This window comes from Hipposideros armiger, unplaced genomic scaffold (assembly GCF_001890085.2).
Source record: "Hipposideros armiger isolate ML-2016 unplaced genomic scaffold, ASM189008v1 scaffold_175, whole genome shotgun sequence".
NCBI lineage: Eukaryota > Metazoa > Chordata > Mammalia > Chiroptera > Hipposideridae > Hipposideros > Hipposideros armiger.
This window is the reverse complement of record NW_017731525.1, coordinates 2,205,748-2,230,274: the sequence shown is the minus strand read 5'-3', so window position 1 is coordinate 2,230,274 and position 24,527 is coordinate 2,205,748. Positions and strand designations below refer to the sequence as shown.

At 40.6% G+C, this 24,527-nt stretch overlaps 1 protein-coding gene across 1 annotated transcript in view; it reads right to left on the bottom strand.

Moving 5' to 3' along the window:
- Positions 1-19,212, bottom strand: part of GPAT3 (glycerol-3-phosphate acyltransferase 3) — a 57,253-nt gene extending 38,041 nt beyond the window's left edge. Inside the window, exons 1-3 of the mRNA XM_019652189.1 lie at positions 19,196-19,212; positions 18,594-18,883; positions 11,238-11,304 (exon numbers count right to left, since the gene is read on the bottom strand). Of these exons, the coding sequence (XP_019507734.1) occupies positions 11,238-11,304; positions 18,594-18,734 (208 nt within the window). The 5' untranslated portion in view covers positions 18,735-18,883; positions 19,196-19,212. The remainder of the gene's footprint in view (positions 1-11,237; positions 11,305-18,593; positions 18,884-19,195) is intronic.
- Positions 19,213-24,527: the final 5,315 nt, after the last annotated feature.

The following is a 24,527-nucleotide window of genomic DNA, read 5'->3' as shown; positions in this document are numbered from 1 at the left end:
GTACTTTACATAGTCTACCAAGCAGGTACATGTCATCAATTATGCAAACTCTGTACTCTGTCTGGTCTTAATCTTTTTTCTTTTTCTTTTTTTTAAAGGGATGGTCTCTGGAATTCATTATCAACATCCCCTGTGCTTAAACCAAGAGAATGCCACTGCTTGCAAAGGGGCACCACTGCCCAGAAACCAGTTTCCTCTTCTAACGTGAAGAAGGTTGTCACTTGCTATGCATATGCACTTATCCAAAGTACTTCAACTTTTTGAAGACATGAAGCCAATGTTCCTCCAAGTTGCTACTCTCTGCAAAGAGTACGTTTTTCCAGATACTCAGTGGTAACAGGGTCAAATTATCCCACCCACAAAGTTTGTGGTGTCTCCTGCATCCTCCGGTTTCAGGGTCCAATCAGTTTATTTCCCAGGTGAAATGAGCAGGAATGGGCTGCCCAGCGCTCAGCCCCAGAGAGGCACAGAGCCAGGGCCCATCAAGTCCAGAAAGAAACATCGACACTAGACAGAGTGAGGGCTCTACAGAAAAGCAGGCCACGTCCCATTCTTTCCTCTTGTTCACCAGGTGTCCCCAGAAGTTACAGGAGACACATGGGGTCCACTGGCTCTGCTCCTGGAGGAACCTTCAGAAAACTGAATAGGATGTCAGGGAATTAAAGTTCTTCTCCAGCCAGCCCAAGTTTGGGGGAAAACAGAGCTTTGAGGATGAGAAGCAGGGAAACCAAGCACCTGACCTAGAAATGTTAGTGCAGGGGATACAGAAGAGAATTTTCACTGTCTGAGGCTGGCACACAAAGGGGCAGGTCTCTGCCTAAGGGTTTTGCCCACCCCCAAGGCATCCAGGCATTACTGGCTTCTTCTCACCCCAGCCCAAGGAAAGGACACTAATCACAAGTCCAATGGGCTCTCTCCTTTCCCTGACCAAAAGAGCCTGTGTTCACCAAACACGGGACCACCACTATCTGTCCCCATCTCCCCAGCCTCCTGTGTACAAAGCGTCCTGGCTCCTCCCCCTTCTTGTTCATTCAAAAATTTATGCTGCCCCAGAGCTTCAGAAAAAAAAAAAAACACAGAGAAAATTGGGAAGTGCCATTACAAAATCTCTCAGAGAAAGGAGAAAACGTGAAGAAGCCTTGAAAAGTTGTTGCTACTTGTTGGCAGATAAAAAGAACTGAAGAAGAACGTTGCTGCTTTCTCTGCCTACAAAACCAGTAGCCCACAAGGGAAACCATCCTTACAGAGACAAACCCTACATAAAGACAGATTAAACACTGGATAGACATGTAGAATTTTTATAGGGAATTTATTACAACCAAGATAACATGCACTGCTAAAAAAATGAAGAGTTGTTATATGATTTCCTACCTTTCCCAGAATTCTCAACTGTCTATCCTAGTTATAAAAAAGTCTCTCTGCACCTGAAACTAATAACAAAAAAAATTTGTTATACTCATTTAAAAAAAATCTCTCTGCAATCTACCAAACAGCCTGGTCCAGTTTTCTGATCATTTTTGCTAACAAGAAGTTCTTTCTTAAATACAACTTAATTCTTTTACTTCAATTTAAGCCAATCTTTTTGTTCCATCTTTTATGGATATGAAAGAAAAACTTTCTGCTTCTAATAATTAACCAGCTTTAATGTAACTTAAGCCAATCTTTTTGTTCCATCTTTTATGTATATGGAGGAAAAAATTCTCTTTCTAATAATTAACCATCTTTAATATATCATTCTTCAGTATTTTTCTAAATTCAACAATCAACCTTCACAGATCTCGTTTACCACTATATTATTAATCCTTTTTATTGCCTTCAGAATTACAGTGAACCTGGACTTATCTATGCCTTTACATCCCATCCAAACTGCTTTGCTTTTGAGGCCCTTCGTAACCTATTCTTACCCTCTTGGTCAACCTCATGTCTATGTTTTGTCCCTTCTGTAAACTAAGATCACTCCTCTTGTTAATTAAGCTATTTCCTTATTCCCCCAGTTCAGAAAGCCCTGTCACTTTAGATAATCTCAATCTACCTCCACATGGCCAGTTCAACACTAACTATCCACAAAAAAACACACTCTGATGTCCCCCATCCAAATGATCTTTCCATTCTATATTTTCTGAATTTTCTTTCTCAAATTAATCAAATGTATGTTTGTGGAATCCAATAACACCAACACTGCCTAGTTCTCAATTGCCACACGGGTATATGAATACTGGTGATATCTCCTTACCTAGGCTAAGAGTTATGTGCATAGTTCAGCATATAACCTAAGCACACGGAAGACACTCAGTAAGTAACCGATGGCAGAGATTAGGGTGAGTGACTCAAAGCAGCTCGTCACTGTGTAGTTGAACATACAGGTTCTATTATGCCTTATGTATTGTTTTAGGTTCTATTATGCACTTTGCCCTGCATTCCACCGCCTGGTTGTCTAAATAAAACTCTGTCTCTGGCCTTTCTTTAGCGGCAAGCCTTTTCCTATCATGAGACCAGGCCTGGTTTTTCTATCCCATTTCCGAGCATTCTCCTTAGGTAAAAGATTTCAATGTCATCTCTCTCTCTCCCTCTCTCTCTCTCTCTCTCTCTCTCTCTCTCTCTCTCTCTCTCTCTCTCTCTGATGGCTCTTTCATCGAAACTATCAAGATTACTTTAAATTTTATCTCTGTTTCCTAGGTTGTTTAAAACCCTGACTAATTTAAGAGCATTCAATCAACTATACTGCACTTTAAATTAGGTCAAATTATTCAATACAACCTCAAACAAGAAAATCAAATCTGTGCCAAAACCCAGTTACTTCGCAGGCTCCCCTCCTTTCAGTTAGTGATCCACTAGGACACAGAGAAACCCTGGCTATTCTCCAGATCAGGGGTGGTAACAAAGCTTCATCACAAAGGCCAGCTCTAACTCAGTTGGTAGTGAGAAGCTATCTGTAGGATGGTGGTAAGGAGGACTTTTGAGGCCACATCTCGGTTCAGTGGTAAAGACTTCATCAACTAGTGATGTCTGCCAGGGTCGTAAGAAGGGTAACAGGTAGAATGGATTTATTCACCCTGTTATTTGGGATTAGGATAGAATCGAAAGCTTTACTAAAATAAAGATACCTTCTATTTTCCTATTTTCTACATGACTTTTTTCTACATGATTTTAAAGTCTGTAACAGAATAATCTGCCCCTTTTTTTTATTCTGAGTAATTTTGTATTAGTGTCTCCTTCAGTTATCAAGACTAAAAGTACTAAGCTAGAAGTACTGCAGATGGTCTTACTCTTTTGAGAAAAGCAGATGAGAAAAATCTACCTCCTTTTTCAAATCTACTCTCTCATTGAGTCTATTCCCGGTAGTTCCCCAGAAACTTACAAAATAATCAATGCTGATTATAAAATGGTAAGATTTTAACTCCAGATATAAATACTATCATGGAATTAACCAAGTTTATACTTATTTTGAAGCCTAAATGGGATAGAAGTGTAGACGCTGCAATCAGTTGCCAGTCAACACCTCAGAGAAACCAATGGGCATTTAGAATAACAGGCAGTTTCATTTTAACAACTAGTATTTTAACATCTTCTTCAATATACTGTTGACCCATATCTTGACTGACAGCCTACATTAACTTTGTTGATTTGGAGATAACTAATTCGATTTAACAAAAAGTCGCATAACACAGAAGCGTCCATAAAACTCCACAGTCAAATGAGTCATCAATTCAATTAAAATGTGAACCTTACGGTTTGACATTTATCTTTGACATGGTATCTTTGATTGTAACGCTAAACTAGATTCGTTTCTTCAAAAATTGCTCTGGTGATTTGAGATGGAAATGTTATGTATTTCCTAATATGTAACAAAGCCAACACTCAGCATAGAAGTTTCTATTTGTGAAAGAGTCACCTCAACCTTCAAAGGGAGAATTAAAAATCACTGACCAGTGCAAAGAAGGGTGACAAGGGGTTTTGAGTAGAAAAGACAAATTGGGGTTCCTTTTCAGGCTGCCTCTGACTATTGATGTGATCTGAAGGAAGTTACTTGAATTTCTTCACCTGTAGTTTCCTTACCAGTAAAATGAGGATTAACAAGACCTTCCTCATGTAAATAATTCTACACAGTGGAGTCAGTATTTAACAAATGGTGATAACGATGATTATTATTGGTAGGCTCTTGTCTAAAAGGTAGAAACAAATTAAGAAGCTTTGGAGTTTTGATTGGGGTTTTCTCTGGGGTGTAGGGTGGCCAGAAGGGGTGTGGTGGGTGGGGAGATTGGTTCGGGGAACACTTCTAAAATAACAAGCTGGATTTTGCATTTGATGGCTACCTGATGAGATGTCTGTTTCTCCCAACAGTAAAGAGAATGTCTCTAAATAGGGGATGTATTCTTGAGTTGACTGTCCTATAGTCTGATCCTATTATCTTCTCACTTTCAAAAAATCCTGAAGTATCAGTTTCACCAGCTTTTTCAAACCTCCACAATTCTAAGATGAGGTACCCTCTTCTAAACTGCTGAGGGGTTTGGGAACAAGAGAACTAAATCTCCAACAAGGTCTCCAAAGGCTAGGTAGTGCTGGGGATAGACAGATTTAAAAGCTGCTTATATTAGTTATAAAAAAACAAACAAACTAATATCACAAAATAAGGATAGGGCACAGGGCATATCATCCACTCTGTTACTGCTATGTGAACAGAAATACAATATGAAAAACAAGATAGAGTGTGTTTTATGAACTTCTTAACTGGTTTCTTAAAATGGGAGCCTTTCTTTCTGTAATTTAGGGCTAAAATCACCCTTCCCACCCATCAATCACTTCACAATGCAGTTAAGCCCATTTGTCTGATCTGACCTCTGCCTTCTCCTTCCTGCCAGAACCATTCCATCCTGCTTACTCTTCGTTAGCCAGAATTAAATGCTAAGTCATCTACTTTAAGAGGTTAGAGCACATAAGTATATGCAGGTCTCTAATCCACTCTAAAGGTCCTCCAAGACAGACAGTATATTTTCATTGGATTATGAGGCGAAATTTACAGGAAGATTGCTTAGTTTGCCTCTACCTTCCCTAAGGAGCATGCCTCCTCTCCCACCATCCCAGGATCTCTGCTAACACTGTTGTTCATTCCATCATTCTCCAAACCAGCCACCAGAAACTGCAGAAATCAAGTTCTGCTCTTTCAAGGGCCTATTTGTTAGAAAACTAAACTAAATTATGCTAATGATAGTGGATACCAATAGAGTAATGCATTATTCTCTAAGAGCAGTGGTTCACAAAGGAATGGAAGGAGGGATGGGAGAGGGAAGCAGAGGATTTTGCTCCCCAGGATTTGGCAATGTCTAAAGACACAGTTGGTTGTCCCATTAGGGGTGTGCTACTGTCATCGAGTGGGTAGGGGCCAGGTATACTGCTACACATCTTACAATGCAAAGGACTGCTCTCCATGACAAAGAATTATTCAGACCAACATGTCAGTAGTGCTGAGGTTGAGAAACTTCAAGAGGTAATATATTTTGATTAACAATTCCTTTGTTCCATAGGTTTAAGTTTAAATTCCAGGCACTAGTCAGGCTGAATGAAGATGTGTTTTGGAGCAGGAAACCATCAATCACACCCAGGAGAGAGATACCTATTTTCTATTCATCTAAAACTAGTTCCATTTATCAGGCTCTAGCTCAATGATTATTTATTATTTTATTTGGTTGGGTTTTTTTTTATTTTTATGTTTGAAATATAAATTTTTTTAATATAAAATTTTAACAAAAAATATGAGTACAAAAAAAGACAAAAGACACCTGTTGCCAGATTTGCTTCAGATATTTTTAAAGAAAAAAATTATAGATATAGTTAAAGCCTACCTCCCCATCTTTTCTTCTCCCTCCTAGAAGATAACCACCATCCTGTATTAGATGTAATTTTCCACATATATTTTATACTTATCTACAATTATCTACATAAACATATAGTATCTGTTTATGGTACTAAATTTTTAGTAAATGTTATTATACTATATGTTTTCTTTTCTCTCAATATTGCTTGACATTTGTCTGCTTTGTTCTCGTCATGTAAATCCACTTAATTCATTTTGACAGCTGTATATTATAAATAAACCAGCTTAAACATTAATGTTCCTACTGATGAGTGACTGGATTGTCTTCACACTTTCATTATTTGTGTACACTTGTAACATGTCTCCTAATATACTAAGAGTTTGGGCAGGCTTGATAATTTAGGAAAGGTGGAATTGTGGGATTATAGTGTAAAAGGCCTTCAACTTTGTAGGACTTGCCAAATTGCTCTCCAAAGTGGTTGAACTAAGCTTTCACGATATTGCACTTAGAAATATAGATGACTAATCTTATGGCTTTAAAGCAAACAAGCAAAGGAATCAAATCTTTGTCTTCAGAGCCATAATAAGATGTGAGGATAAAAATATATTGTATGCTTGTGAATTTTTTCAGAATCACCTGCTATTAAGTAATTTTTGTTCCAAAAATTGTACTCCATATGTCCAATAAAGCAGCATCAATAAATAAACACACAAACATACTTGTGGACCATGACTGAATCTTGATTCAAACAAATCAATTATAAAAACATTTTGAAATTATTAGGAAAATTTACATACAGGCTGTGCATTAGATGATATTAAGAAATTATCGGGCCGGCCGAGTGGTGCGTTGGTTAAGAGCTGGCTTGGGATGCCAGAGGGCCCTGGTTGGGATCCCACATATGAGGGCCAGTGACACTGCCCTCAACAGCTAAGATACTGAACAACAGCTCAACCTGGAGCTGGGCTGCCGTGAGTCACCGGCGACGGCAGGTGGGTTGCCATGGGCTACCGTGTGTAGCCAGCAGCCAGCGTGAGCGGCCAGCAGCCGCAGTGAGCAGCCGTCCAGAAGCCGGCGACTGATCTGCCTCACCCGGGAAGAGCACAATGATGGTGCCAACTTGGGCCAGTGAAGCAACGTCCTCCACAACTAGACTGAAGAACAAAAGGATAGCAACCTGTCTGTTCCCCTTCCCCCAAGTCCCCAATAAAAATAAATAAATAAATAAATAATAAATAAATCTTTAAAAAAGAAAGAAATTATCAAGTTTGTTAAAGGCATAATAGCATGGTTGTTCTTTTGTAAAGTCCTTTTTTTTTTAAATGCATGGAAGGACATGAAATCTTGTGTCTGCATTGAATACATTAGCAAAAAAATAAGGAGTGATAGCTGAATCAAGTGTGGCAAAATCTTGACAAATGATGATTACATGGGGCCCAGTATACTATCTCCCTATTTTTGTATATGTTTGAAAATTGTTGCTGCCATCATCATCATCACTAACAGGAATAAGACTTACCAATAGAAAAAGACTAGTAAAAGTAGATAGACATTTAGTTGTCACAAAGAAAATCTCCACCTATAATCCTTCCATATCTCATAAGTGGATTATTTTTCTCTCTACAAATAGCTAGACAAGCTCCAGTATTTTATCAGTATGATAACCCCATTGATTGCACTATAATCCATATTTTTGAGAACAGCAGATTCTGATTTGTATTCAGAGCGTTTACACCAAGACAATGGCACTAAATCAACTCAGCTGATTTAAACAATCAGAAATGGCCTGCCCGAGATAAAATGAGTATAGAAAAATGATACTCCTGAAATGTCTGTCACAAAAGTCACGTTTTCTGTGACTTCAATATGTTTTATTAGTGTTGATGTAACCAGTGTTGTACAGGTATCAACATGGTTAGTCAAATGTCACAGAAAGAACTCCAAAAGTAAAATTAGAGGCAAATGTTAGGCACAGTTTTCTCTCTGAATAGGTAAAACATCAGGAGCTTCACCATAGCATTTGTCCTGTGTGTGTTGGGGGGAGGGCCACAAGGGCTGGAGGCCAAGAATATAGGGCAGAAGAGAAATTTAGCACAGGGGCCTAATTAACAGTAGGCGACGCAACCCAGGAACCTTACATGTGGTGCCTGCTGGAGTAGGGCAATGAGGGCCTGAGGAAGCAGCATGCTTTTTCCCACTGACCAACCACAGTGCTAAGTCAGACCAGCAACACACTCCAGGGAACAGTGCCCAAATGACTAAGCCACAACCTCTACTTATTTGTATTCTTTCTGACTCATACTCCCTCAGCAAGGGCAAATGCAGGCCTTTATTCATGCCTATGGACTTTTGGTTGGTAGCCATTCAAAATGTCCTAGAATCATCACACAATCACAGTGAAATTAATCTTGAGTCATGAAAATGACATAATGAATTACAGTCATTATAATTATAATAAAAATTACTAATTGATCGATTCTGACAGCATACTACATCCTGGAAATCAGTCAGGTACCCAAAGATTGAGGCTCGTGGCACTTAATAGTCAAATGGTCCCTGGCATTATGCTAAAAATCTTAGTCAGACCACTTCCCAGGGCCCAAGGAGATGCATTTGTCCTATGGCTGGAGTGGTGAAAGCACAGCTGAAGCAAGAAGCAAGGGAACCAATACCCTTCTCTTCACTTGTATGAGCCTTCTAGTACATCAGCTCTCCAGGAACAACAACTAGGGTAAAGGGGTGATTCTATAGTCTCCATGAAGTTCAATGCTCAGTATAAGATAGTTAATTGAAGCAGGGAAGTGGAGGGAATTTTCTTCATCATTGTATTAACAGTGAGGAAAATTACTTAAACCTACAAGAGGAAGGTGTAATAACAGAGTGTCTTAAAGAGATTTTACTCATGATCATATATGAAGCTCAACAAATTAGGCAGTTTTTTTAAATAGAAGACACAGAAGAATACAGCTAAAGACAGAAGAGAATTATTTAACCACAAAGATAATGTTTCCCTAGGTTCAACTTTCAGTTGGCTTATTCAATAAAAGCACAGAAGAAATATAATGTAAGAGGGGTTTCACTGGAGAGGGAGACTTGAAAAGTGTTTCCAAAAATGTGCTTCACCAAGTAAAAGAGCAGCAGAAAGAATAATTTTGGTGCAGAAAATAAATATAACTGTTTTTCCTATTTAGCTAATCTCTCCCTCTCAGCTCCCCAAATCTATTGTCAGCTCTCTATCATTCAGACATCTCAAATTCACACCCTCACTCCTGAGAGCCTTGGTTGGCCTGCCTGTGACCCTGGCCTAAACTTTGGCTAGCTCAACACGGCCTGTGCTATTGTTGGCTGCAGTACAGAGACATGATGCTCTGAAGGCAGAAGATTGCACCAGCCCGGCACACAAGTGCTCAGTGTGTTTCATCACCCTCTGCCAGTCTGTCTAGGATTGAGATAACACCTCTCTGCTGACTCCAAACACGAGAATGCATCAACAGGGCACACACCCTGGAACAGGGCTACCCAAGCAGGACCTAAGTCAGGATGGGAATGGAGGTGCATACCATGCACAGCTGTGGCATTAACAGAGATGAAAGCAGCACATAGCAGAGCCTAAATTAGATCTCACATTGTCCTTTGCTTATGCACATATTTTACCATTTATCACTGTGGCCTGTCGGATGCCTGTCTCCCCACAGGAATCATGTCTTAATCATCTTTGGTTCCCTCAATATGATAGTGTAAGGATCCCCCTTACAGGTAGCAAATGCTCAATAGCGGCCATAGTCAATTTCCAATTTCACAGGCTAAAAGGAAGGGCAGACACTCTGAATAAAATATGACAAATTTTAGGCACCAGACTTACTCTAAACCATTATGATTTATACTTTCTCCTCCTGTTCACTTCTACACTTTCCTGGAGGTACCATGGAAAAGACAAAGACCAAAAATAGAAAAGACAGGTGCATGACCAAAGAAAACAAAAAAATCCAGCAAGTAAAAATATTCATTTCCAGATAGGCTTAAAAAAACTAAGCCAATGCTACTGGCCACCCTCACCCAGTGATTTTTTTAATCCTCTTAACTTACCAAATTGAAACTCCTTGTGCCCTTTTAAATTCATAGCCTAAAACATGCATCACCACCACCCCAATCTACAAGACCCCATAGGCTGTCACTCAAGATCAATGACAGAACCCAAATCCCACTAAGTACAATAGAAAACAAGCAATAAAGTTTGTTCTCTCCTTAAAACATAAAGACACACATGAAAAAATGTGTCCAACACAAAAAAATAAAAAATTAGGAGATCTGTTATAGCTTAGAGAAAGGTACCTACTACTAAAAAGAGGATCAAGTATAGCCAGAAATATCCAATCTTAGTAAAAATGTTATCAGTGATAATACTTTGGTATTTAAGTAGATACCATGAAATTCGACCAGTTGCTTCAGTCATTTCAACATAACAGTTTCACAAAAATGCACAGATGTTTTCACTCAGATATGTTATTTCCAAAATGCACTACAGTATACAAATTCTACAATTCCTCTTAGACAATCCTTCAGAAGATAAATTCCTTCTAGTGCAGTGTTTGACAATTTGACCTTCTTTAATCCCAAATTAGATGGGCACAAAATTGTTTCAATTATTATTTTTGAAAAACAATGTAAAAACTTAGTCTTTTAATTAAATTTAGTGATTCATTTCTTCCTAATTTTATAGCCATCACTTCCATAGACTTCAACTCCCCTATGAACCTGGTATCTTAAACAGTTCTTACCCTAAGTGAAAGGGTTTTTTGGGATAAAAGCAAAGCACACAAATAGAAGCAGGGACTGGGTAGTTCCGTTGATTTGTTAACTCACTTCTAACAAAAATTAAACAATCTTCTTTACTGCGGGACTTTTCTGAACTTTTGTTACGGTGCAACATTACTCTCCAAAAGAAAGGTGTAGTATGTGGTGATTCCCAAGCTTATTTCATGGGGGAGTTATTTTTTATTTCATGCATTACCAATTAGCTGTTAGCAGGAAAGAATATTCTGAGGAACATACTTTGAGAATCACAAGTTAGAATAAAGTGCTAATGATCGGTTTAACTCATAGATAGTTCAGTTATCCTTTTCGTTTAAGCCATTGATTACATCTTTAAAACCATGAACAACCACCTTTAAATGCATGCCTTTAGAAATACTCTCTAAGAACACATAGATGAACTAGCAAATATTACCTCCTTTGTAGTAACAACTCATTCAAAACACAGACAGCTGTTATTTTGCACAAAGGACAGAATTATGAGCAATCCAAGGCCTATAGAATGCACTGCGCTATGCATATTTCAAATTTACATTTAGTAGATATAAATGGCATATTTTACATCATCATAATTTGGATATTTTAACCATCATAATGAAAAGGAAGACTTACCAACAGAAGCTGAGTTTTTAAGAACCGACTCCTTTGGGACTCCTCTTTCAATTCGTAATGTGGCCCACTGTTCAAAAACAAGAAGTACGAGTTTAAATTGTTCCACAGACACAATTTAGAACACTCAAACCATGCTTATATGGAAGTGACATTAAACATTAAGCCCTGGTGCTGCTGGAATTAAAGAGATCCTCCAGTGACTCTCTGATGTAGCAGTGTCCCAAACCCCAGGTATACTCTTGTATTCGTTACTAACAGAGCTCTAATAATAGGAGGAAAAGATCTTATTTAAACTCCTCACACACACCTGGTATCCCAATAAATTACTCCTTGGAAAGGTCATGAAGCATGCCAGATAAGAACACAGTTTATGGCATCAAGACTTTCTGGGTTTAAAGTTACTTAATCCCTTTAGTCCTTAGTTTCCTCATCTGGAAGTGAGGATAATAGTTCCTATCCCATGGCATTGCTAATGAGGATGAAATGAGATTAACACATGTGAAAACCCAGGGCCCAGAGAATAACTATTATTTTCACAGCAAATTAAGCATTCAAGTATGAGACACATTCAAAGAGGCCCAATTGCCTGCATCAAATATAAGCTTGCAGAAGATCTGAAAACCTGAAAAGGAATTGGTGAAGTAAATAACTAAAGAAATCATATGCCCTCCTGGTCACTTATGTTTTAAGGTGCATAGGGGAAATGTTATGATTATGAGGAACCACAGGTTTGAGAGAAGTTAAAAATAGAAAAATCAACTCCCATTGTGTTTTGAATGTACATAAGAGTGTAAAGAAATATATTAAGATGTGACTTATCATTTTATTCTTTATACTTCTTTTATGCATTTCCAAAATTATCTACCATTAACAGCGTAGTTCAAAAACTACAAGTGAAAACTTTGTTGACAGCATTCCAGAAAATCTGAATGGCTCTTTTTCTAGTTTAACAAAGGAGCCTTTAAAATATTATTTAGGTGATTACAATTCCAGAAGCTAACAATAGCTAAAATGACTGATTTGGGGTCAGGGGAGAGCAAAATAAGAGGTAAAATTCATTGTAATAATTATAATTAGAACATAAGCACCCTTGAAGAGGCAAAAAGACAGAGTTTATTAAATATGTCAAGGCAAAAATCTCAGTTATTGCTAAACTCAGAGGATTTAAACACAGAGGTTAAAAAACAATTTCAAATAAATAAGAAAATAACTGATAGAAAATAAATAGCCTAAAACATGTACATGAAGGTCAAAGAGTAAGGCATGATCTGATTACGTCAGGACCCCTGCACAACATCCCAAAGAGCCAAGTAGGAACATGCCATTTGTGCTTAGAAAACAGCCTATAAATAGAGGCCTAACCTTCCCAGCTTCAAGTGGCAAGTCAAAAATGATAATAAGACTCAGTCTTAATCTGGTTGTGTCTTTTCTCTTCCTTGCTGACTTAGTGCAGCTCTCAAACTCTAGACCTCCCACCTTTTCTCAATAGAGGTAAAAGTTTATTTCTATAGTTTTTCCATTTAAACCTTTGCTACCTATTATCATTTGCAAGTAGACCAAAGATATGATTAAAATAAAATCTTGTAAATAATTAATCATTATTCATCTTGGAGCTCAGTTTTGGGGAGGGGGGGGTTTATTGTAGGCATGTGATTTTACATAAATAGTAATTAACTTCAACTAGGACAGTTATTCCATGCTCTCCTGATGGAAAATATTGATATTTTGTGGTTGTTATGGGCTGAATTATGTGCCCCCACAATTCACATGTTGAAGCCCTAACCCCCGTACATCAGAATGTAACTGTATTTAGAGATAGGACCTTTAAAAAGGGGACTGCGTTAAAGAGAGGTCTTTAGGGTGGCCCCTAACACAATCTGCCTGGTGTACTTATAAGAAGAGGGAATAGGGATGAACAGACATCAGGGATGCACACAGAGGGGAAAGGCCAGGTGAGGACACAGGGAGAAGGTGGCCATCTGCAAGCCAAGGAGAAAGGCCTCAGAAGAAGCCAACCTGCCAACACCTTGACCTTAGAATTCTAGCCTCAATAACTGTGAGGCAATAAATTTCTGTTGTTTAAGCCACCCAGTCTGTGGTACTTTGTTAAAGTGGCCCTAGAAAATTAATACAGGAGCATTGCTCAGACAGCATGATGTGTTACAAAGAGCCCCGTGTTCTGTCACCAGACAAGTTTCAGAACACACAACTTCTCCTGATATGGTAACTGCAAAGGTCTATCCTACAAAATGCAGTATTCGAGACTAGCAAATTTTAAGGTTGGAGGAGAAGTCATTTCATGTGAAAGAAAATGTATACTGGAAAACCATTTTCTTCTTTGGGCTTACTCTCCAGTGAAAACGAAAACGTGCCTATGCTCTGTAGTCAGACAGACTTACATGTGTGTATGAATTGCAATTCTGTCACTTCCAGGCTGTAATCACCTCGGGCAAAATACTTTAACCTCTGGGGCCTCATTTTCATTATCTCTAAACCAGAGACAATTACCAAGGTTGTTGTAAAGATTAAAGAAGATAATCTATGACCACCACATATAGGGCACAAAGTAGAAAAATGTTGGCTCCCTCCTCTTTTCCCACACCCCCCACTATAGGTACCAAAATGATCAGTTGTTTGTTTGTTTTTTCAGACCATCCTGTGCATCTCCAATAAATAGCTATTTATCTTTTATCATGCTAGCTTCTTCTAGCTGATCAGGTAAGCCCAAACACAGAGGTAAAGGTTTCTGTAGAGGCTCTAAATCTCTTCCATAGGTATCTCAGAACATATTGCCTCAAGACGACATGAAAGGTGCGGCTCTATCAGCAAGATGGCCTCAAAGTACAGTAGTGGCATCTAACAATCCCCATTTCTACTCCCCATCTTATGCCCCACCCCCACCAAAAAAGGTTGAAAGACGCATTCAGTCAGGTTGTCACTCCACTTAATTTCAAAATCCTCTTGAGGGAAAAAAGTAGCTGTCCACAATGTATCAAAAAGAAGGGATTAAGTCTAATTTTTAAAGCTTAGGCCAAAATCTTGCAAAAATGTGACACTGTCACCTAGACAATTACAACTTTCAGTTTTTACACTAAGAACACATTTAAGAATTAACTAAAGAGAGGAGGAAACATGCATAAAATTATATAAAAATTCAAAATATTAGGCTTACTCAAATAGTAGCAGGCCACCATCTGTCATACAATAAAACAGTTTCTTGGCAGAGACTGTCATCTTAGTAGAGTAAGAACTCAGGCTCTAGATGCAAATTAAAATTCTGATTCTACCACTGTTCGATATTTATCTACCACTGTTGACAAATTATCTCTCTGAACCTCCATTCTCCAATCTACAAATAGGAGTAATAATAGGCCCTATCTCAGAGAGCTGTTGTGGAATTAAGTTAAATGAAAAGCACATTGCCTTGGTAGCTTCTATTATTTTTTGTGGCCTTCTAATGCATTTGTTTTATTTCAAACATCAGGGATAATAACTGAGTATTATAATAACAGAGGTGTCGTAACCAACTAAGAATTATTGACATGTCTTTTTAAAATGATGGATAACTAATTAGTAGTTGGTAAAGAAAGTAAAGGGAAAGAATAATAAGTAAAATAAAAGTCAGGAATTGTCTGCTCTCAGTATGTATGCTGACCCATCAAAGATATAAAGGTAGGTTAAATCTTAGCCACACAGGAGCAAAAAAAAAAACCAAAGATTAAAAAAGGTTTGAATTCAAACTCCACCAAGAGTTGAGCACCTACTATGTATCAAGTGCTTTCATTCACCTCTGCTCATTGAATCTGCACAATAACTCTAGCAGGTGTATTCTTACATACACATGCAAAAACTAAGGTTGAGATGCTAATTGGCCTGCCCAAGGTCACAAGGCCAGAACTTTGGAGGAAATTGTTCATGCTTCCATCTTATTCCCCAAAAGTTGAGGGGAAAATTAGTCCATTAATATTTATCATCTATCCATTGCCTATATTATCTAGTTAGATTAGATAATTTAATACCATTCCCCTAACTTCTTCTCCTCCATCAATACTATATTCTTTTCTTATTCTTTATTTCCCTTTAATCTTAGGCCAATGAATAGCAATCCTTCACCACCTCACCCCCATCATTAACCTAACAATTAACTTTCATGGTTGAGAACAGCCTTTTTCAAACTTTCATCCATGCTCTTCTCTAATAAACATAAAAACTTCACACACACCCTCCTAGAGATTCAGATACTTACATCGCTACCGCCCAGACGAATCATTCTCTACACATCCCTCTGGCAAAAGTTTCACTTTCTCTAGTTTGTATTTCTAAAACAATTTTCCCGATATAATTATAATATTCCTTATAAATTATTATATAGCCCTTGAAAATCACTGGTTTAGAGACTCACTAAACTTATTCTAAAAATTCAAGCCTTGTCCTTAAGTAGCTTGCCATATCAGGGGCTTATGCACACATCTAGAGATACTCCACAGTGCAGAAGGCAGCATACGGTAGGTGCTCAATGAATAATGATCACCTGAAATGATGGGCAGCTAAGGAGTCAGAGAAGAGCATATAGCTGGGTCAGTTACTTGACAATTAGCAATTACCACAGTCAGCTATTCAGAAGGCACCCCACACACATTTCAACCTCCAGAATTTGAGTTTATGGTCATGAAAAAGCCACCCATTGTCAATAAAACTTCTAAAAGTAAACACATAATGTACAAAACTAAATGACCTTTTTAAATGGTATGTAAATTGTAACATTTTGAGAAATTTGAGAAATCTCCAATTCCAATCCAAGAGACCAAAGAATGCTCTTGAGACTGCAATACAAAAGAAAGAAAGATACAACCAAATCAGTTGGGAACATACTAGAGAATAATGAGTAACAGAAGGGCTGGGCCTTGAATGGAATCTACAAAAAGGCAGGGTATTTGTCCAGAACTAAAGATGTTCTAATACTAAATACTAATAAAGATTTCCTAATACTAAACAACAGAATTTAGATTTCCTAATACTAAACAGCACAATTTTTACGAGAACTATTCCTGTAGCTGGAAAAAGCAATCCATTGTACTAACCCCCACCTTCAGAAATGTCTTTGAAACACCTACTGCTGTTCTAGTTGAAAGACGAAAAGCCCTGGGTTGTCATTTCCCTCTCCTGTGCCAAAAGCAGATATCACTGTGGGATCACAACTCTTTCCTGATGAACCCAGCTGCTCCCAAATACAGGCGCTCTAGGAAGCTCTGACCAACAAGCCAGAGCTGGCTCACAAAATGAGCCCCTATTCTAGTTCCATATATGCCAAGATCTCTCTGACCTCCAAATTAGTCTTAGCAAAGAGGATGGTTCCTTATGCTGCCACTACCTGGTTTCCAAGCTAAGTGGTGTATCTCCCACTACAATTCAAAAAATTGGCGTTCTTGAGAGTTTGATTAACAAAAAGTATATCTCTAAACGTCTCTTCAACTCTAGATGGACAAAAATGAAAACTTGAGGCCCTACCAAGTTGAAGGCCAGATCCTGGACCGGAAATACCCCTTCAAAGTATAATAGTTATTCACCAGGCTGATAGCAACTAACAGGCCTCTCTTCTTGACATCTCTTTGGTTGTACCTTGAATTACTAAAGCAAAAAATACAGGAGTCGGCACCTGGAAAGCAGCGTGTGAGATTTACCCTCACCCCATTCTCACTTGGGGTAAAAATTCCAAAAGACACTGCAGTATGGGAGAACAGCTCAATCATTTCAGAGTTCTGAGAAAGAGTAAACACCAGCTGAAGAGGATCATGTACTGTGGAGAGAATTCTGAAGAATTCTAACAGTTACAAGGCAGCTGCAACATTCACAGCATTGTGTGACTAAGTTCAGAGTGTAAAGTCCATAAGAAAGGTTCAAAACTGCTAAATAGCTCCCAAGTAGAAACAACAGAACTTTCAAAACATGAGAGCTGAGGATGAAGAATCAAATACAACTTAAAAGACTAGAAAAATAACCAAAATGAGAAAGTGCAACAAAACTCTGGAATAAAACAGGAGATTAGTAGCAGGGAGAAGAGATTTGCGGATTAGTAGGTGGGAGATGAGCAGGTAATCTCCAGGTGGGAGATTGTATATCTGGGAGCCACCCCACTAGCTGAGAGAGAAGAGCACATACAACCAAGTCCTGGGGAGACAGAAAATAAGAGCAGAAAAATGAGAACCCACATTAGAAGGTACTGTAGAAGCTACAGAAACAAGGATGCTAGGATTAAAATAATATTATTATTCTTTTAATAGCAGAAAGCATTTATATAGCACCTGATATGTATTGGCACCCTTCTAAGATGTTTGACATATTTTAATTTGTTTAAACAAACCTATGGAAATTGTGATTGTACTTCTGTTTTATAGATGAGAAAATGAGGAACAAGAAGTAGGTGACTTCCCTAAGGTCACATATTGAGAAGCAGAGCTGGGATTTGAGTATCAAATCTAAGCAAATCTGTACCCAGAGTCTGTACTCCTAGCCACTAGGTAAACACACACTCTCCTCAGTTAAGATCACCTCATTCAAGCAAACCACTGTACTTCTTTGAGCCTCAGTTTCCTTATCTGTCCAAATGTTATTATCCCTTCCAAGGCTCTGGGGAGCAGGTAATGAGATAGCAAACGGGAAAGCCCTTTGTAATCCAGTAAAAGCCCTGTATAAGGGTAACCTGCAGTTATTCCCCCACCAGGCCCACTTCCAACTAACACCTTTCTTTGCAGGATTTGGAAACAGAAATGTAGGGAGAGCTGAGGTCAAAGAAGATACGTTTTCAATGACATTTCAAGTGCCATTGTTTAGATAAAAATCTCCATGACTCCATTAAAATATAATCAGATTTTTTATACCATCCAGCAATTTGTTTCTTATCATGATCATAAACTAGAAGATGATGCCTTTCTGGACAGGATGGCTTAGTACACGAAAGAACCTCTGAAACCTGGGGCTGTAAAAGCTAAGGAGAGCGAAGTGACAGTTACACTACAGAAAGGATATAAAGAAACCCGATGACATGAAAGGCGGTCGCACTGTTATTGTAATCAGTAAAAATAATAATAATATTGTAGTAACAGAACAGGGGGGTAGGGTGGTTCTGCCTTCAACCACAGGAACAATAGGGTGTACAAGGGGTTTCAGCCCGGATCCCTTCAGCTCTGCGGCAGAAGCCGGGAGGCTGTCTTCGCACTACTGCGGAGGATAAACCCAAACGCACACCCCCGCGGACCACGGACCTTCCGAATTGGTTCCCTAGCGTCATCTTGGCTCTTCCCTCCGCCCACACCTCCCGTGGTTCTCCGTCAAGCCCTCCGAGGTGCGGGAACTCACCTCTAAAGTTTTCACCAGGATCTTCATATAGATCTCGGAGATGCCCAAAGACACTCCGAAGGCCGAGGGCAGGAGGATGAGGCCGAGCACCAGCGTCAGCCAGGTGGAAAGGATCTTCCCCGCCAGCTCTGCGCCCTCCATGGTTCGGCGAACCCTTTCCGAACGGGTCCCAGAGGAGGTCCGAGCGAGACAGCCGTCCCTGTCCCCAGGTAGTCAGGTGGCAGCGCCGGGAGCAGAGGCGCGGAGTCCGGCTCGGAAAAATCAGAGCCACCGCCTCCCGGCACTCACCTCTGCAGGAGAAAAAAAAAAAAAAAAAGAGAGGAAGGAAAAACTTTCAGAATGACGGCTGTTTCCTTCCTTCCTTTACCGGCTCCTCCTCGCTCCGGAGGGTTAACTCTTCCTCCGCTGGAGGCCCAGGCCAGCGCTGAAGCCACCGCGGCACACGCAGACCTGGTAGCACCGGCCAGACAGATGATGGGAGCTAGGGTGAGTGAAGGGACACCGCGGCGTGGGCAGGGCGCGCGAGTGCAGCCGGGAATGCGCCCCACCCTGTGCCTGATTGCCTCTGGGTGGCGATCGCGACAACTCAGCGGGTGACTCACGGAGGCCCTCCGGGAGCGAGGATCTCTGCTAGCACACCGCGCCACAGCACACGGGTCGCGGGCGGAACTGGCGCCAGGCCAAGGACTGGGCTGGTGGCTGTCTGCGCTCGGCGGTTGGACGCCCTATTTCTGCGCTTTGCCCTCGCCCCACCTCCTCCGCCACCCAACCGGAGCATCCAGGCGGGACCTGCACCCAGAGCTCCGCAGCCTCCTTGGCGTCCTCTGTTCGTCCCCGTGCCCCGCCTCCCCCAGCACTCAGCAAAAGTGCCTTAGGGAGCAGAGTTTTCATCTGCAAAATGTTAGCGTTTTCTTCACCTGTAAAATGAACTACTGGCGTGCCCAGGACGCTTGAGAAGATCTTGTTTGTTTGGGTGTAAAACGACCTCTGGGAAGGGCTTTCAGGAAGGGGGAAATGCACAAAGCGCTGTACGGCGCTGAGCTTATCAGGGGGGTTGAAAAGCTCTCTCCATGAGTTACCTACTCCACTCAGAAGCCGGCTCCCTGGCATAGAACTGCGACTGAGGGTCGCTCCCGTCCTGGGGAAAGATTCCAACCTCAGCGTCCCCTAACCATCCACCCAATACTCTCAAGCGCACCGAAGCTGCAGAAAAACTCCAGGCCCGCGCAAGCCTTCACCAAGCTGACAGCGCCTCCTGGGTATTCAGTCCCCGCACTGCTGCCTCGCTAGCGCTGATTAGAACAATGAAGGGCAAAACCCTATAAGGTATTTACTTAAATGCAGTTATTGTGTCTCTTAAAGACCAGATCTGATTTTAAGAGTGAGCATGAGAAGGGATGTTGAGAGTGGTGGGTAAGACAATCAGGCTGCCCCAGGTTTCCAGATCATCACTGAATGGAACCAAAATCTCATACAGGTCTCTTTAGAATGTTGTTTCAAGCTGGAAAAACCGGGAGGGCCAGCAAACTGAATGGAAACAGGGTTGATAGCAGATACTGCAAAGGAAGCCGCCCTTGTCCAGGGTGTGAAGGAAGTGAGAAGCGGAAGGGAAGAGAGAAACCCCACTACAAAGACTGTACATGTTTGTCCTCTTCACCTCCTGCAAGGTAGGTATCACAACCTCTCACCCCACTAAAGAGGAAAAAATGATACCATAGTGTTCAGGAAAACCAAGTTATGAATGAAGACGTTTCAGGCATTTGGTTTCTCAAAATTTGACCTCTTTATGGTCTGCAAGTTTACAAAAATAAGGAAAACACAACTGCCAAAATCCTTGCTGAAAACAAATATAGATTTAATGTAAAACCTCAAAGATGACACTGACTCAATACTATATGTTCCCGAAAAACTCTTACCCTTCTTTTATTTCCTAAGGAATGCTGAATGATAGTACCAAAGTTTACCCAACAAAGTCCCAGTGCAGGCAACCTCGTGTAAGGACAGCTTTTTTCTGCCCATCCAGATAGTGGTACTGAGTGCCCACAATCTCCAATGATTTCTGTTGCTCATGACTAAACTCCATGAACTGGTTTTGGGTTTGTTTGTTTTTGGTTCTTCACTATTATGGAAAAATTGTCCCACAGAATGGTAGAATGGTGGTAACATAGAATTTGGAGTCTTAGATTGACTCCAGCACAAGCACTTATAAGTTTGAGCAATTCATTTAGTCCTTCTGTGCTCCGGCTTCCTCATCAGTAAAATGGAAACTGCTTTGTGAACAACAAAGCTCTGTGCAGAGATCAGTAGGCAGGCTAGTACAAGAGCAAAAGCGCTCCGCCATCTTTTTCTCACCTGAAACACAGGAGAGCCAAGGTAGGCTCACCTTTACAGTGATAAAGGAGAAAGGGGGAAGAGAAGAAATGGCGGAGGTCCCATAGCTCCCTTTCATTCCCTCCCTTCCACTCACCTCTCCCCTCTCCTGCTCAGCTTGTGGCGCTTTGAATTAAACCTACATAGGACCCTCCTGCCCTTCCCGCGGTTGGGACCCCCTTCATTTATGGATTAGTTTCCTAGGGCTGCCTTAACAAATTACCGCAAATTAGCAACTTCAAACAACAGAAATTTATTCTCTCCGTTTTGAAGGCCAGAAGTCTGAAATCAAGGTGTCTGCCGAGTCACCTGCCCTCCAAAAGCTCTAGGGGAGCAGCTTTCCTTGCTTCTTTCAGCTTCTAGTGGTTCCCAGCATTCCTTGGCTTGGGCCTGCGTAACTACATCACTGCCTCACTCTTCATGTGGCCTTCTCATACATCTTCTCTTCCCTTCTTTTTATTTATTTTTTTATTTTTATTTTTTTTTAAGATTTTTATTGGGGAATTGGGGGGATGGGAACAGTGCTGGGGAATTGGGGGAAGGGGAACAGACAAGTTGATGTCGTTTTGTTCTTCAGTCTAGTTGTGGAGGACGTTGCTTCACTGGCCCAAGTTGGCACCATCATTGTGCTCTTCTCTGGCAAGGCAGATCAGTCGCCGGCTTCTGGACGGCCGCTCACTGCAGCCGCTGGCCGCTCACGCTGGCTGCTGGCTGCTGGCTACATACGGTAGCCCGTGGCAACCCACTGCCACAGGGGCTTCAGCCTACACCGTCGCTGGCGACTCAAGGCAACCCAGCTTCAGGTTGAGCTATTGTTCAGCATCTTAGCTGTAGAGGGCAGTGTCACTGGCCCTCATATGTGGGATCCGAACCGGGGCCCTCTGGCGTCCCAAGCCAGTTCTTAACCATCGCGCCACTCGGCCGGCCCTCTCTTCCCTTCTTTTTAAAGACACTTACCATACTTGATTTAGGGCCCTCCCTGATCCAGGATGATCTCATTTTAAGATTTTGCTTACTCTGAAAAAACCTTTTTTCCAAAATTGGTTACAGTCACAGGTACATGCATTAGGATTTGGGCCTACCTTTTGGGAGACTACAATTCAACCCACTATACTTACCATCTCTGTAAACTAGGATTAATACACCTACCTGGAGAGGTTGTTATTGGAGTTGAAGATTCTGTCTTTAAAATTCAGCTGATCATTAAGTGCTCAATAATGAGGTTTTGCAGTACAATCCTGTTTTTCACCTGTTGTCCTGGCATACGTTTTAATACTACTTCCTTTTGCTCTCAAAAATGTCCTGGTTTGAGTGATAAATCACATGGTTCCTTTATGCCTACATAGCTTCTGAGATCCCGTCCAGTCCTGAAATATTAGATCCTTTGACAAAGCTTACTGTCAAGTCCATGCATGACCTCTTGTCAATATTGAAGAATGAAGAAAAGGGATTAGTATCTAGTCCAGAGCTTCTCAAACTTTACTGTGGGTAGGAATCCCTGGAGCTTTTGTTAAAACAAAGATTCTTTAGTCCATAGGGCTGGGAAGGGGCCTGAGATTCTGCATTTCAGTGAGCTCCCAGGTGATGCTGATGTCATTGGTCTGCGACCACTCCTTGAGTAGCAAGTCCTTAGAGTATGACCAAAGAGGGGAGTGTTACATTTAACTGATAATAAAAGGCCCTGAGACCCAGGTAAGTCTCTGGGAGCCAGTGAAAAAATAATTGATTCTGAAGCACTAGCTAGCTAGCCCTTACCTGAGGACTCATATTACTTGTATCTTCATACCTCTGCTTTGACAGCAATTGTGGACAATGTGAACAGAGGAGTTTAGGCTAAAAAAGCTTTGAGTAAATATCAATACTCTCATAAATAGGTGCCTATAGTAAAGAAGATGTCATAGTTGGAGCCCAATGACAAATATTGATTGAATTTAAGAGGTAGGGTAGAAGAGAGAAATCTGGCAGTAAAGCAGATTGCTGAAGCATTTTATTAAACAGACAAGCTTTGCATTTCTTGTCGCCAGTCTCTGAGACCTCTCTTTTTTCTGATTTCACACCTTTCTTGGGCCTTCATCATATCCTGCCTTGATTCATGTATTTGCTTCATCATCCCACTGTCAACTGCCCAATATCAGCACCCGCATATTCATCTGTAATCCCTGCCCAGTATTCCACCCCTTCTCCACCTGCACAGAATTTTACTTCATGCCACACTATTGTTCAAAGCCAGCAGTGACTCCCGTAATGGTCACAAACTGAAGTCCAAATATTGAACATCTTAGGTTAAATTCTCAAAGCACTGCAACTTTAACTTCCATCCCATTCCAGCAAAACCTTTCTCACCTTCCCCTGGTTTCTGCAGGATTTCTTTTTCTCTGGGACTTTTGACCACATTACGATGCTCTTCCCACAACCCCACTTCCTGCACACCTCTCTCCTGATCTTTCATCCAAATATTACTCACAACACAGGTTAGGAATCCAACATGGGGGTCCTGCCAGTTGCTGAACATGTCTATTCTGATTATGCATTCCAGAACTGGGGAAATAACCACAAGATGGATTTATGGACTCATGCGCACTGTTAAATGGGCCTGAGCTAAAACTTGAGTGTTCACCATAAGCTCCTATTTTCACTGGTAGATCAGAGTGACATTTTGGGTCTCTTGGAGTTAGTGTCAGTTCATAAACAATGTCCATTAGTCCCTGAAAAGTCTGATTATCTCCCTTTCTTCAATATACAGTCACCCTGGTAAACGGCCATAGGTCCCTTTGAGGAAGACTGGGAGACAGATTAACAGTATAAAACTTTGGCAGTCCTCATAGGACCTAGCTTCCCCTTCTTCCAGGTGGTTCCAGGTCTGTGAGCTGGCTCAAGTTTGGAAATTAATTGAGGGGCAGTGACTATCTGTTTTGTAATTCAAATTAGACTTCTGCTAACTAAACCTATACCTTTTCCATTTTTACAGAACACAAGTGAGAGTTCAGTAGACTGCCCATCTATTTTGATTACCTAGTGAACACCATAGGTTTCTTTGAGTCAGACTATTCTGATTACTTCTTTGACTCTGCTGTCCATTACAGTAATCATATTCACCTTGTCTTTGGCAATTAAATGCAGCCACTTGGCTCCTGCTTTCCTGGAAGCTCATTATCCCAACTGCATTTAGGGATTCCAGTTCAATGGTAGCAGTTCCCATTGTAAATTCTAACCTACAAAAGGGGAACCACAGAACTCTTCAAGGATGCTTGGTGTCCCCTCACAAATTTATTTCTCACAGATGAGGTAAAAGGTATGTCTTTGGACCTTCCCAGGTGAGTGATCAAGTCTTTTATTGATCCATTCTAATATTCCAACCTCCCTGAGCCTTTGGCTGTTTTCCTCTACAGTATACCAAAGCAGTCCTTCATATATAATTCAACTATTTAGTGTAGATCCATGAGTCAGACAACAAATCAAACTGTTAAAGTCCTTTCTAATCCCTTGAGCTAAAACACCAAACCCAGAATTTCTACTTAGTGGGCTCATCTCAATAAATTTCACATTATCCAACTTTATATTCCT